The sequence below is a fragment of the Ambystoma mexicanum genome, chromosome 1q (genome assembly GCF_040938575.1).
Source record: "Ambystoma mexicanum isolate Mex_15411 chromosome 1q, UKY_AmexF1_1, whole genome shotgun sequence".
Lineage (NCBI taxonomy): Eukaryota > Metazoa > Chordata > Amphibia > Caudata > Ambystomatidae > Ambystoma > Ambystoma mexicanum.
The window spans coordinates 45,340,111-45,354,150 of record NC_090922.1 but is presented as its reverse complement, the minus strand read 5'-3'; the positions used below and the strand labels follow the sequence as shown (position 1 = coordinate 45,354,150).

Sequence of the window (14,040 nt, the reverse complement as noted above, 5' to 3'; positions counted from 1 at the left end):
TTTTAGAACTTTGTTATTCGCTTCAAGGAAGCATGGCGGCTATTGAAAAATCACAAGGGACTACAGCCGACATTTCACCGCTACATAATAATGTGACTCATACTGAAACAAGCAACCCTGCAAGGTTATCAGATTCTCCCAACCTGTGCCCATAATTGGATTCTACTCTATCCCACTCCATTCACTCTGCACCGGTGGATCAGCTTACTGGGATACAATCCTGTCTGTCCACTCTGCAGTTAATGTGGACAGTGCCCTTACTGAGCCGCCTACTGTTCACGCTAAGACACTTATGTCAAACTCAGGTGCCAAAGTGGCGGAACCACCTCAGCAACTTGTAAACACAAACAAGGAACTAGTAGATAGGGTACCGATTCTTTTGTGGGAACAAAATGAAGGACAAGCCATGGACTCGCTATCGACTAATATGTCACGTAAAGAAAAGCGCCAAATTCAAAAAAACAATTTGAAGCGCAGATGCCACCAAAATCGGAATGGTGATGCATCAGTCGAATTAGACAATGATGGGAAGAAATCAAAAAAGAGCACAAAACCAGTGTGCTCGATGGAAAAAGAGGGCTGAAAAAAGGGCAGGCACCTTGACAAGCTGGATATTAGACAGTGGCGTGTCCTCAGATAATAAGGACTGTGATGTGGAGCTGGTAGCGGAGGGGCAAACCCTGGTGAGGCAAGAAATAAATGAGAGCAGACAAAATGCCTGTTCCACCCCGAAGGAGGTGGGGAAAGGTAAAAGGGCTGTCCTCGATACAGACGGGAATATAAAGCAGGCCAACTGCCCAAAACCTGACATGGCTGCACCTAATTTCACGGTAAAAAAGGATGCATCCAAAGCAGAGAGACAAACGCTTTAACCGTGCAATACTCTTACGTACTATACACAAAATTCCTCTCGTGCATGTGTTGGTGTCTGAAGATTTTGCTCCATTACAAGTGTAACACGTGTTCACTGTAATCATTTTGACTCTGCTACTTTGATTCGTAATCATAAGCACCAACTATACAAATTTGGGCTTGAGCTGGACGTGGAACCGACTATACCTGATCCCGAGTTACCTGCCCTTGAGGAGAAGTTTACTTCCACTAACCGCTCTCTAAAGGGGAAATCTCTAAGCGGTAGTGAAGGGGAGACCAGTATCGAAGTTCAGAAGGTACTCCGTTGGCTAGCTGCAGCACTTCCTATTGTGGAAACAAAAGAACACTGAAATATTAACATTTCCACTTGGAATACAAGGGGATTTAACCACCTTTTGGGGTATAGTGAATCTTTAAATTGTCTAGCTGATAACTATATTTTTTTATTGCAAGAAACGCGGCTGTTAAGTCATTATTATGTTGATGGTGTTGATTTAAGCAGGTGTTTGCTAAAAAAATGGCTTTGGGCGCCCATATGGTGGCCTTATGATTGGGGTAAGACACCCCCTGCAACTCCTCAGGACCATTTAAACAGAATGCATGATTACACACTGGTAGCTGTGATTGAAAGCATAATGGGCGATTACGATTATTGGTGGCCTGTGTCTATGATCCACCCGGGGGAGCTCACTCTGATCATGAATGCCCTGGTCACTGTATTTGCTGATTGGTGGGGGAACGGAAAGGAAGGATGTATACTCGTTGGAGGGGAATTCGTTTCTGGTGTGCTAAGCGATTTCAAAATGGCTTATTTAGACTAACGCCCAAGGCTGGAAATTGGTAAAATCTTTTAAGCAACTGTTTGCCGACCTGAGGAACATGACAGTGGATGAGACTGAGAAATGGGTTTACACATTTTCGTCTAAGGTTGCACAATATAAAAATCTGTGTGTGATAACTGACCCTGATAAGTGTCACAGTTAAGATAAAAGAGTAAGATATCGAAAAAGATGAATGAGGTGCGAGATCTGTAAAATCAAGGGGGAGCTCCCCGCTTCCAATACTTCTTAGTGGATTAGAGCTATAAAAAACAAATACTGATCCACCAGGGGGCGCCGAGATGCACTGACGCATCCGCACTGGTCTCCGCCAAAGGGCGCCGTAAGTGGGACTTGAGCCCCCCCAGACCCCCAGGAGTACAGTGCCGACCCCCCCCACGGATTGCTATCGCAGCGGAGCCCCCGCGGACCCCAACTCCGATCTTCCGACGTGGAGAACTCGTCGAGTTCGGGCCCTTGGAGAGAGGAGGGAGAGGGAGCTCCGCCTCCCCCCGCGCCGCGGCTCCGCAGGAAGTAACAGAGAGCCGCGGCTCGGCTAGGGCCCACGGGAGCTGCCCCCCTCCACACCGAACTTCTCTGTTCGTCCCCCGGGGCCCGAGCGGGGCCACACAATGCCTCGGGCAGATCGCTGCTCTGAACCGGGAGGGAGAGTGAGCCCCGCCTCCCCCAGCACCGCGGCCTACGTGAGGCCCACAACACCGCCGGACGGCGCGGAAGAGCGCCGCCCCCCCCCTGGACCTCGCTGTGGGAGTTTACGAGCCCATCTGAGCCCGGGCGAGACCACGCAGTGCTCCGGGCTGTTCCCCCCTCCTGGGGCTTCGTTCTGGGACTACGTGCTGGGCCCGGCGGATTGAACTTCCCCCGCGTGCACCGGTGGACTGTGGAGCTGGCGCAGGAGTGCACACAGGAGGCACGGCCTGCCCCCTCAAGATCTCCGGCCCCCTTGATGCCCGCGGGGCCAGACCTCATCGGGGACCCCCAAAAGCAGAGGCCCCCACCGGCAGAGCGAGAGAGCGGGTGCTCCCCCCCTTGCAGGGGTGCCCACAACAACCCCTCCACCCCACCCCCATCGGGCCTTCCCTGGATCCCACACAGCTTAGGAGACGCACGACGAGAGCTCTGTGGCCCCCACGGGCGATGGTGCCCCAAATCAACAATCAACCACCAGCATCATGGACAAAGGGGTACTCCACCGGGCTAACTACAGCACTTATTGTATGACCCCAAAACAGCGACCACAAAGACCGCTTGTGCAGAGGCGACCTGATTCAAAGCTGGGACGGGGAGTGATAGGCCCTTATCGGCTGTGGCTTGGAGATTCGGCTTGAGCAACCTCCCGCCCCAACAGTGAGTACAACGTCAAGGCCGCATACAGGGAAGACCCCCCCCCGCTGCCTTCCCTCTGGCGTAGTCTGGTGACCCGGCGGCACTGCCCACTGGGCCTGGGGCATTCAGGAGAACATCCCGTGGAGATGGTCAGGGGGGGGGCCTATGAACTGGAAGGAATCCCTGCAGAGATTTCGATGCTTACCCCCAGGCTCACCAACCCGCCCGGAGATGGCGGACCCGGCACACCTGGATATGTCTGACACTAGCACAGTCACCAAAGGTATGGCTGCCCTCCTGGAGGAAATAAGAGGCTTCAGAGCAGACATAACGCTACGGCTGGATACCCTGGATAAAAAAGTGACAATATAGACGACAGGGTCCAAGCGCTTGAAACAACACAGCCTCGAATGACATATTCGAGACGCAATTCGACATGCGCCTATCGGAACTCGAGAGGAGAGAAGAGAAATGCTCCCTAAAGCTGGATGACTTAGAAAATAGGGAACGACGCTGTAATCTTCGCTTTTTGGGGTTCCCGGAGCGGGAAGGTGAAACGCAAATGGACATAATCAAAGCTGTGAACGCGGTGGTGGGATCACTCTTTGAGGGGGCGAACATGAATGAACCCACTATTGATAGAGCTCACAGGGCGGGAGCGGTCAACAGAGGCCCCAGGTCCATTCTCGTACGTTTCCACTACTTCGCGGAGAAGAACAAAATACTGGAACTGGCACGTAAGAGGGGCCCGGTGGACTGGGAGGGGGCCCGGATTTCGGTGTACCAGGATCTGTCCGCCTTCACCCTGGCAAGACGTCGTCTCTGCTCCCCGCTGACAAAAATGCTCCAAACCAAGGGGGTCCGATACAGGTGGGGATACCCTTTTTCGCTTTCCTTTGAACTGGAAGGGTACAAATATGCCCTGGTCACGGAGGATGGCTTTCGTAAGGTGTCGGGCGAACTTCTCGGAGAACCAAACATGGAAGGGGAAGAGCAAGAGCGTGGAAGAGAGCCTGTTGGACCTGGGAGAATTAAGGCTTCTCAGGAGAGACGTAAAGTCCGAGGCCACAGGAAGTTCAGAAGAGTGGCTCCGACATCCCCTGGACAACCTGACACTTGAGGAACCCCAAGAAGCTTCACGGTCTAGTTTGATTTTCATGCCATTGGGGGAAGCACTGTAATTATTTGTAATCTGAACATGACAGGGGGGAGGGGGGGCTCAAGTTGTGGTTATTGAAGAGCTCAAGAGCCCGGAGGAGGGAGACAATGGTGGCCTGGCTCAGCGACAGGATGAAGCCGCTGGTCCACCAGGCGTTCAGGGGGGAGGTGGAAGGGGGGAGGGAAATGTTGGGGTTTGTTCGAGAGGATTTTAGTTGGGTCAAGCCAAGTTTTCTGGTCTGTTTTGTAACTGTAGGTTTGTTATTTGACTATAGCGGGGGGCGGAAGTACTGCGGGAGCACTGGAATTAGTCGTCCCGAGAAGGGAGACATAAGCTCTTACCATCGCTATGATGGATGATTCCTTGCAATATTTGACAGTGGGTTCGTTAAATGTGCGGGGGCTCAACTCTCCCACCAAAAGGTCGTTGCTGGTGAGGGAATTCTCAAGGCTCCGGCTCCAATTCTTATTTGTACAAGAAACACATTGGGTTAGGGACAAGGAACCAAAGCTGAGAGCTAAAGCTATTGAACAAGTGTATGCAGCGTCCTTCCAGGCCAAGAAACGAGGAGTGGCCCTATTGGTTTCTCCCGGGGCACACTTCGTTCTCAAAGCCCAGAGGTCAGACCCGGAAGGACGATATATCATGGTTAAGGAGGAGCTGAGGGGTCGGCTGTTCACCCTGGTCTGTATTTATGCTCCGAATGAGGCGCAAGATGGCTTCTGGATGGGGATGAGAGAGAAAATTGTAGCATTTTCTGAGGGTACTTTACTGGTCGGGGGGGATTTTAACATGGTTCTTTGCCCTGACAGAGACAGGAGCTCGCCCAACCCATGCCCTAATCAACGCCTCCAAAAAAAACTGGCTGAGGCATTTCAATCAGTTAACGAAGATCTGGACTTGAGCGACACACACCACACAAAAAAAGATCGAGACCCCGACTTCACATTTTTCTCGAAACCCCATGCTACTTTCTCCCGTATTGATTATATCTTGGTTGACGCCACGCTCCGGGGCGAGGTCACGGAATCAGGGGTAGAGGTGGTTCCCTGGACAGACCATGACATGGTTAGAATAGAAATGGGTGTGCCCCCGGCCCCGCCACCTGGGTCCTTATGGAGGTGTAACGACCTCCTTCTGCACGACAAAGAGGTACGGCAATTCCTCCTTACAGCTATCACAGAATACTTCTCTATAAACAACAATGGGGAGGTCGGAGTTATGGGTGTCTGGGAGGCCTTCAAGGCGACCATTAGAGGCATTCTCATCGAGACAGGTTCAAGAAAAAAGAGGGAGAGGGGCAAAGAGGAGAAATTATTGAGGAAAAAGATAGAGGCTATCCAACCGGGTGGGAAACTAAAAACACAAATGTTCCCCGGAAAGTGGGAGGAACTCCAAAGGTTGCGCTCAAGCCTGGCAGACCTCCAGGTGGGACAAACAGAAAAAAAGCTGTCCTTCCTGAAACAGAAGTACATGGAAAAAGGGGAAAAGGCAGATAAAATATTAGCTTGGAGGCTCCGGGAGCTCAGAAATAGTAGGAGGGTTAACTCCATCCGGCCACCGGGAGGGGAGTCAACTGTAAGAGATAATAAAATAGCTGAACACTTTCGGCACCATTATGAACGCTTGTACTGCTCGGAATACGCAGGGGACGGAACCGAGATCGACAACTCTTTGGACTCCCTCCCGATTCCCGGCCTCTCACCCGAAAAAGCAGACATACTGGATCTCCCTGTATCCCCAGAGGAGATAATAGATACCCTGAAGAGTGGAACAGCCCCAGGCGACGATGGGTTCACAGTCAAGTTTTATAAGACCTATCGGTCAACGCTAGCCCCGTTTATGGCCAAAATGTTTAACTCGGCACTTGATCAGGGCACCCTCCCACTCTCGATGATGTCAGCACTGATAGTAGTAATCCCCAAAGAGGGGAAGGACCCTTCCCAGTGTCAATCATATCGCCCCATTTCCCTTCTTAACGTGGATGTCAAGATCCTGGCCAAACTTCTGGCGAACAGACTGGCGAAACTCCACCCCTCACTAATACATGGAGACCAGGTAGGGTTTATCCCGGGACGCCAGGGTTCCGATAACATACGGAAGACCCTAGGCCTCATGTATGAGGCCTCGAGGCAGGGGGTAGAGGGCTACTTGCTAGCTTTAGACTCTGAAAAGGCCCTCGACTGAGTCGAGTGGCCTTATATGGGCAGAGTTCTCCAGAAAATGGGCCTCGGGGAGAATTTTTGTAGGTGGGTCTCGACACTATATAATACCCCCACGGCAAGAGTCTTGGTCAATGGTGGCACGTCGGAACCCCTGGCCCTATCTAGAGGAACCCGGCAAGGCTGTCCCCTTTCCCCCCTTCTATACGCTCTGGCAATGGAGCCCCTGGCCATAGCGATCAGAGCGGACCATGAAATTGCAGGGATACGCTGTGGCGACTGCGATTTTAAACTCTCTCTATTTGCCGACGATATTTTGCGGTATCTAACCAACCTCCAGGTCTCACTACCTAGATTATTCGATCTTATAAATCTCTATGGGGCCTTCTCGGGGCTTAAGATAAACGCCTCCAAGTCTAGTATTATGCCCATGGGTCCCGGGGACCAACACATTGGGGATCGCTCGGAATTATTGGGAGTGAGAATAGAACGAGTGTCCACTAGGTATCTGGGCACCTGCGTTCCTAGGAACCTTTCGCTACTATATCAGTGTAACTTCCCAGAGATTTTGGCCAAAATTAGCAGCGATCTCAAACGCTGGGCGCCTCTTACACTCTCTTGGTTTGGCCGTATGGTAACGGTTAAAATGAATATCTTACCTCGCTTATTGTATCTTTTTGCAGCCCTCCCTGTGGTCATTCCTGAATCCTTCTTCGAGGTTTTACATGCCCGAGTCCTCCAGTTTATATGGGACGGGAGGAGAGCAAGAGTCAAATTTTCCACCTTGACCCTTCCGAAGTCTCACGGTGGATTCGCCCTTCCCGACTTCAGACTATACTATAAAGCAGCTCAGCTCCGGGTGATGATGGAGCACATGAGAGAGGATATGAGGACATATTGGACATACATAGAAGATATCCATACCCACCCGAAAAAGTTAGAGATCTACTATGGGCCTCCCCTAAAACCATCCCCTCCCATTTTAGAGAGCACCCCACACTAGCAGTCTTATGGGCAGTCTGGAAACCGAATAAAGATAACAAAATGTTGTCATCCTGGCCGTCCCCTTTAACATCGTTATGGGGTCCCCCTATCAATCTAGACACCAGAGGCTTCCGCGACACTCAAGCTTGGTCAGATATGGGTTTGGAGAGAGTTTCCCAACTCTCCCGCGAGGAGGGCTTCATAGATTACGAACAATTGACCGAAGCACTGGGTGACAAACCACCATCGATCTTTGAGTATTTGCATTTGAAGGGAATCCTGACTCACCCTCGGTGGGCTGACAACCTAAACCGCCCCCTCACCCCCTTTGAAGAAGTAATAGCTAAAAGTGTCTCTCGAAAGGGCTCTCTGTCCAAGTTCTATAGTACTCTGATAACGGCTAATTTGGAGGGTAGGCAACCCTTCAAACGAATATGGGAAGAAAGGCTGGGCATGACGTTGGATGACCACACATGGAGGGCAATTTTCAAAACTATATTTACCGGTACTCTGTACACCGCAGCCATGGAGCACAGCTTCAAGATTCTCCACTCCTGGCATCGCCCCCCAGCCACCCTCTCCAAAATGTTCGCAGAAGTATCCCCCTACTGTCCTAGGTTATGTCACCAAAGGGGCACATGGTTCCATATGTGGTGGGGATGTCCGGTTATTCAGGTGTACTGGTCGGAGCTTCTCAGCTGGATTAAGGATATAGAGGGGTTCAGTCCATCGCTACTCCCCTTAGAAATCCTCCTGGGTACTCCCATGCCGGAAACGGAACAGAGTGCATTCCCGAGGGTCATCGGGGCTATGCTGAGGGCGGGGAGGCTAGCATTGGCCCAAAAATGGAAAAGCGCCTTAGCACCAACCAAGGAGGAATGGCTTTGTAAACTAAGGGTCATTTTTACGTATGAAAAACTTACAGCAGTGAAAAATGATAAAGTCTCGGATTTCACACAGGAATGGACCGCAGTTCTCCTCCATGACGCATGTGTCTCTATGCGACTGTAAAGATATGTCTTATTATGTATCCTCTGGGCTTATCCCAGCACCGGCCCTAGAACTGGAGACTGACCCTCGTTTTGCTCAGAACCGCGCTGTTCCCACAATGTCAAATTGTATAACAAATGCATACAACGATGTTCGAAAGTTCTCTCTGCAGCTTCTATAACCTGCAAAAACCTCAAAACTTGGTATGTTGCAAAGTTGGGGGGGTGGGGAGGGTGGGGGGTAGGGGAATGGGATTTAAAGATAAAAACGTTGACATCCTTGTCTGTAAGCCTATTGTATGGTCGGTGGGGTTTGCCGTTGCACCCTACCTTGTATGTACTATGTCAATAAAAATATAGTTAAAAAAAAAAAAAATACGGAGCACGGGTTAGATGGTGGCGTCAATCTCTGAGACTGCATGCATGGCAAAAAATTGTCAAAGTGTTATGCTTTGGGGATACCAGAAAGCTATGGCAAGCAGTAGGTGCAGCCAAGGGTAATGTCAATAAAAAGATCATTAACCCAGTGAGCGAGGTCTCGTGGATTCGTCATATTGAAACTATCCCGGCTGAGACAAGCAACCCTGAAGAAGATAATTGGCAGGAGGCCCGATTCATGATTAGTGAAGAGAACATTGTCAGCAAAATAAATTAACTCAAAGCATCTAGATCACCTGGCCCAGATGGGCTGGCAGCCATAATTGTAAAGTGTGACCCGGAACGCTGGGTAAAGATACCAGATATACTTTACCGGAAAGTAATGACTGAAGGCATTATACCGGTTTCCTGGCAAATCGCGATTTTGATCCAGGTTTTTAAAAAAGGCAACTGGGCACTCCCTGAGAACTATCGATTGCTAGCCATGATCGATCTTTCGGGCAAACTGTTCACTTCATTTATCCTTGATAATCTTCAGAAATGGGTTCGGGCCAGTAATATTCTGGATAGATTTCAAACTGGGTTCCGACTGGGCTCCTCCACAATCCATAACTTAAAAGCCATGGACCTGATAGATAATACGAGAAACAAAGAAAGCCATGGCTTGTGTACATTGTTCATGGATTTTAAATCTGTCTACAATCTAGTTACCAGGGAGTGATAATGGTCTAAGCTGGACGTTTTGGGCTGCCCTCCTGTATTGTTATTCTTTCTGAAACTCTTCCACATCAACAACAGTGTTTGGGTTAGGCTGGATAATAAGGGTACATTACTGTGCCCTATAGTTAATTCTAGGGGCGTAAAACAGGGGTGTGTTTTTTCACCCCTTTTTTTTCATTTTTATTTGGTGGATCTAGCTGAATATCTTGGGAAATTGGAAACATGTCCGCCTAAAATCCCTACCGCTCATGTAAAGTACCTAGCCTACCCTGATGATCTTGTGCTCATGGACTTTGCTTTCAGGGGCATGAGAAAACTTGCTGACGGCCTGTGGAAATACACGACGGAGAATCGCCTTGCCATCAACTGCCAAAAAAACAACTAGTGTTATTTAAACAAAGGAAATTGTCAGTCTAGAGTTGTTCGTTATGGAGACCAGAATAGGACATACAGACAGCTACCGCTGCATGGGAGCTGAACTTGAGTTTAAAAAGGAACTTCCTGGAGGGTGGGGCTGCAAAGAAAAGGAAAGCAGCCCAGTTAACAGCATTACTTGTTAACTTTAATTAAGAGCTCTGCGGGCTATAGCTGTCATCTATGGTCTTTAAGCCCCTACAATGACTGACATGCTGTGGATTGTTAGGACAGAGGGCCATTTCTGGCGTAGCATCTTAGGCTTGCCATCTTGTGTGCCCATAGAGGTGTTACGCCTGGAATTGGGTCTCATTTCAATGGAAGCGATGGTAATTATGAAACGTGGCTTGCTGTACATAAATGCTTTGAGCAATCCACAATGCCCTTTACCGAGATTATGGGCTCTGGACATGAAATGAGCAGAGAAACACCACCATTACGTAAAGTCCATTTTGCATTTGCTTAAGTTAATCAAATGGTTGCCAAAATGGGAGCTTGGATTCACGGGTTTTGCAAGGAATTTAAAATCAAACTAACTGACTGGAACCGGAAAAATAATTACACACACTTGCAGGGGCTCAAATCATACCAACATGTTCCATATATGCTGTATACCATGGGAGTGCTGCAAAGATATCTAATGCTTTGTCCCTCGAGAAACCTCCACAGGTTTGTATTGCTGTTCAGACTAAACCGGCTGCCTGTGCTGGCTAACATTGGACCAGCTTTAAAAATGATGCAGAGTGAGAGGATCTGTTGTGCCTGTAAAAATACTAACGGTTTAGAAACTGCAAGGTTATGTCCTCACCGAGTGCCCTGGTATGGTAAAATCTGTTTTGTCAAATCTTGCCGAATATGTTTATAATGTAGCTTCAATCAGTGAGAGCGCCTTTTGGATCCAGTTTACATCTGGCATTATACAGTAGATGGCATCCAGTTTACATCTGGCATTATACTGTAGATGGGTTTCCTTCGACAGCTGGCAGGAGGTCTCAGGACAGGAGATAACTAGCAAATCTGCCCTACTCAAATTTAATCTAATCTGATTTTGGCCACATGTAGTTATGCTGACAAAAGCCACATTGGGGGATGTAATAATGTATTGTGTTTTGTTTTGCATTGGCCTGCATGTTATTGTCTTGTGCTCTGTTTTATTGGTTTTGAGTATACATTCAATGTTTGTTTATTACTTTATATCCTATACTACTCTAGTAAGTGGACTATAGGATAAAAGATGCATTTTGTTTTATTTTTCTTTGTATATAGTCATGTTTTTGTTTGTATTCCTTCTTTGTGTGTGTAACTTTTTTGTTGTTGACTAAAACACCTTAAAGTATACTAATAATAATAATTAGCCCCCCTCTAGAAATTGTTTGGAGCTACTAAACCTGTAGAGGAAAGCAGACCACAGGCTTGGTAAAGGTGCGAAACGTCCAAACATGAATTTAGTGTTTGGGGTATGCAGTACAACAGTGTACAGATCACACTATTGCCTGCATAGTTTCCGTGAGATCAAAGCACCTACTGGCAATGGGCAGCGTTCTTACACGGATTGGAATGAATTAAGACTCCCCCCATTCCCTCCAAGAGGACTTTCTTCACTACAGGACTCGTAGTGGAGGGGCAACTGCAATCTACAAAGCAACATACAGCAACAACCTCTGATTTTCAAACTTTCACAGGCTTTTTCTTCAGCACTCTTATCCAAAATGCAGCAACACGTGCTGAAGTCAAAACATTATAAGATGCTCAAGCTTGGGCAATTGATGCAACCACTTAAGGATTCTTGGTTACTGCAATGTGGCTACAATCAACAAGGATGCCTGGAAACCAAATTTTGGTTGCGAGCTGCCTGAAGCCCTATGTGGTCTAAATGAAGCATAGTACTAGCAGTGTTTGCACACCTTATGAACCAATCAGAACAAAAACATAAAGCACCCTCAAGCCTGGGAAAACCCCCCAGATGTGACCCAATAGGTTAGTCTTTAAAGTCTCACTAACCTCACTCACAACGCTGGCAATGTCCTGCTTATCCTGGGCTGTCAGGTCTGGTGCAATCTTCACAAGTAGAGCTGGTCTCTGCTCACACTTCAGTGCATCCCGTTCCTTTTTTACCTGCACCAAGAGAAACAGGATCAGCAGCAAATACATACACAATATCAGTCTTCACCACTTGGTGCACTGGTAGCTATTTGTACATCAAGCATTCAAGTTAAATGTGTGTAACGAGCCACTGATTGGTACACTACTACATTACAATAGGACAGACACTCATTTACATTATTTTGTATCCTAAATAGCAGGCTAGAATTTGTCAATTACTGGAGTAATGATATAGAGTCCAGGTTTTTAAGTACAAATTTCAGATTTGTATTAGCAACACTTTGGCTCCTTGACCCTTGTGTGAGACAGAACATAAAGGAAACCATAATAAACATCTGTAAAATCAAAACTTTTAAACTGTTTTAAAATTTCCCTTAAGCCACTGTTTTTTAAATATTTGAAACATTTACATCCCACGTGAGCAATAACAGAGAAGTCATTCTTGAGATAAATCCATACAAAAGACCAAGCCTCGCAGCCCCAATGGAGCAACCGTTGGGAGCTTAGATTTTAGTTTGCGGCTATCTGATTTTCCAAGCACTGCGGATGAATGAAACATTCATTTTGGTGATATTCTGATCAAAGTCCCCAGAAGAAACAGTACTGCCGCCACATGATCGTCTCAAGCCTACCTTTCAGAGAGAGGGCCTTTTAGACAATGTGATTATAGATGGTTGTATCCCAGGAAACTGAAGACCAATTGGAGAAAAGTCACAGCTTCTGTGTGACGTACCTTATAGGTTGGGTCCTTTGCAATGTCCCAGTTCTTCAGGTTTCTACCAAGAGCCAAATGATCTTCTCTGGCCTGCGTAAAAAAGTGTCTTTGGTGCAGTTTAGTCAAAACCTTTAGATATGGCTGGCCACAAAAAACATCAGCCCAACTAAGCTGAGCTAATTGTGCCATTTCCCCATCAAGTTTCAGTCTATTTAGGTTTTAATTGGGTGAGTAAAGACCTGTCTCTATTGCAGACATGTTGATACAATTCCTGCCATGCCCAGAGTGAAAAGATGTTCCACTACTTGCTTCCTGTAGTTTTTAATTCAACGACAGGGAAAAATGCACCTTCCAAGCCATGCCCGTTGCTCTTTTCACTGCATGTCTAGCAGGACTATTTATTATTTTCATTTGATGGGGGGAAAAGCCAACATTGGTTTGCAGAGCTGAACTCGGGAACCCTCGTGGAATAGTAGATGCTGCTTTCAAAACATTTGTTCATTGATTCCAACTCTGAGGGTATTTGTGTCCAGCCCCCATATCTCTGCTTCATAGGCCTGTCACTGCCAAACTTTGCTCTGAAGACGGTTTCTACTTCGAGTCCAAGGTTCTCATAAAACGTTGTCTCTTGTTACTATATCCACCTTTTTCAATGTCAGATCATTGTGGGACTTCCAAAAGAGGTTTGATGACAAAGAAACTGCCAAGTATGGAAAGGACACGGCTTGCTCAATCTGTTACCCCTCCAGCATGAATCGATGTTTGAGCTACGTGCTGGAGTGTCCATTTATAACCATTACTTTAGACCTTGTCTTATTCAGAACTAAATGATTCAAGGTAAAATAATCTGCTGCAGCCTTAAGCTTTAAGGGCCTTACGTGTCCAGGCTAATGGAACCGAGCTATCGACGTACAGAAGCTTGGGTTCTGGTTTGCCAGCAATGGACCACACATCTTAGGCTAATTTAGCATGTCACTTATATAAAGACAGAAAAGAACCAGCATTAATAAGTAGTCTGGCTTGAAACCCATTATGCAATCTTTCTTGCTAATCTCCTCCTGTGGCCAAAATAAACCTTTGTGGTGGTCTTGGAATATAGGGCCATAATTATGTTTAACATGCTTATCTATACACCATTCTGCCAATTAGAACTATAACCTCTTTCTTACCACAGGATTGAAGGCAGACAAAATAAAAATCAAGGAAGTCAACATTTTCTTAAAGGCATACCTATAAATCAAATGCATCAAGGATAAAAAATGATTTATCTCGGACAAGCCCAGCCGGAAACCACCCTGCGCCAGATTCAAAATTGCTGAAGTGCTGGTCCAGTCATTTAATTCAGCGAGTATGACTTGGCTGAAGATTTTATAGTCAA

At 47.4% G+C, this 14,040-nt stretch overlaps 1 protein-coding gene across 5 annotated transcripts in view; it reads right to left on the bottom strand.

Moving 5' to 3' along the window:
- Positions 1-14,040, bottom strand: part of DHODH (dihydroorotate dehydrogenase (quinone)) — a 186,294-nt gene that overhangs the window by 59,155 nt on the left and 113,099 nt on the right. For all 5 annotated transcript variants that reach the window (XR_011283334.1, XM_069635503.1, XM_069635501.1 and 2 more), the window contains exon 6: positions 11,846-11,959. Coding sequence is in view for 4 of the 5 variants with exons in the window: in XM_069635503.1 (XP_069491604.1) it covers positions 11,846-11,959 (114 nt within the window). In the remaining variant the exon portion in view is untranslated. The remainder of the gene's footprint in view (positions 1-11,845; positions 11,960-14,040) is intronic.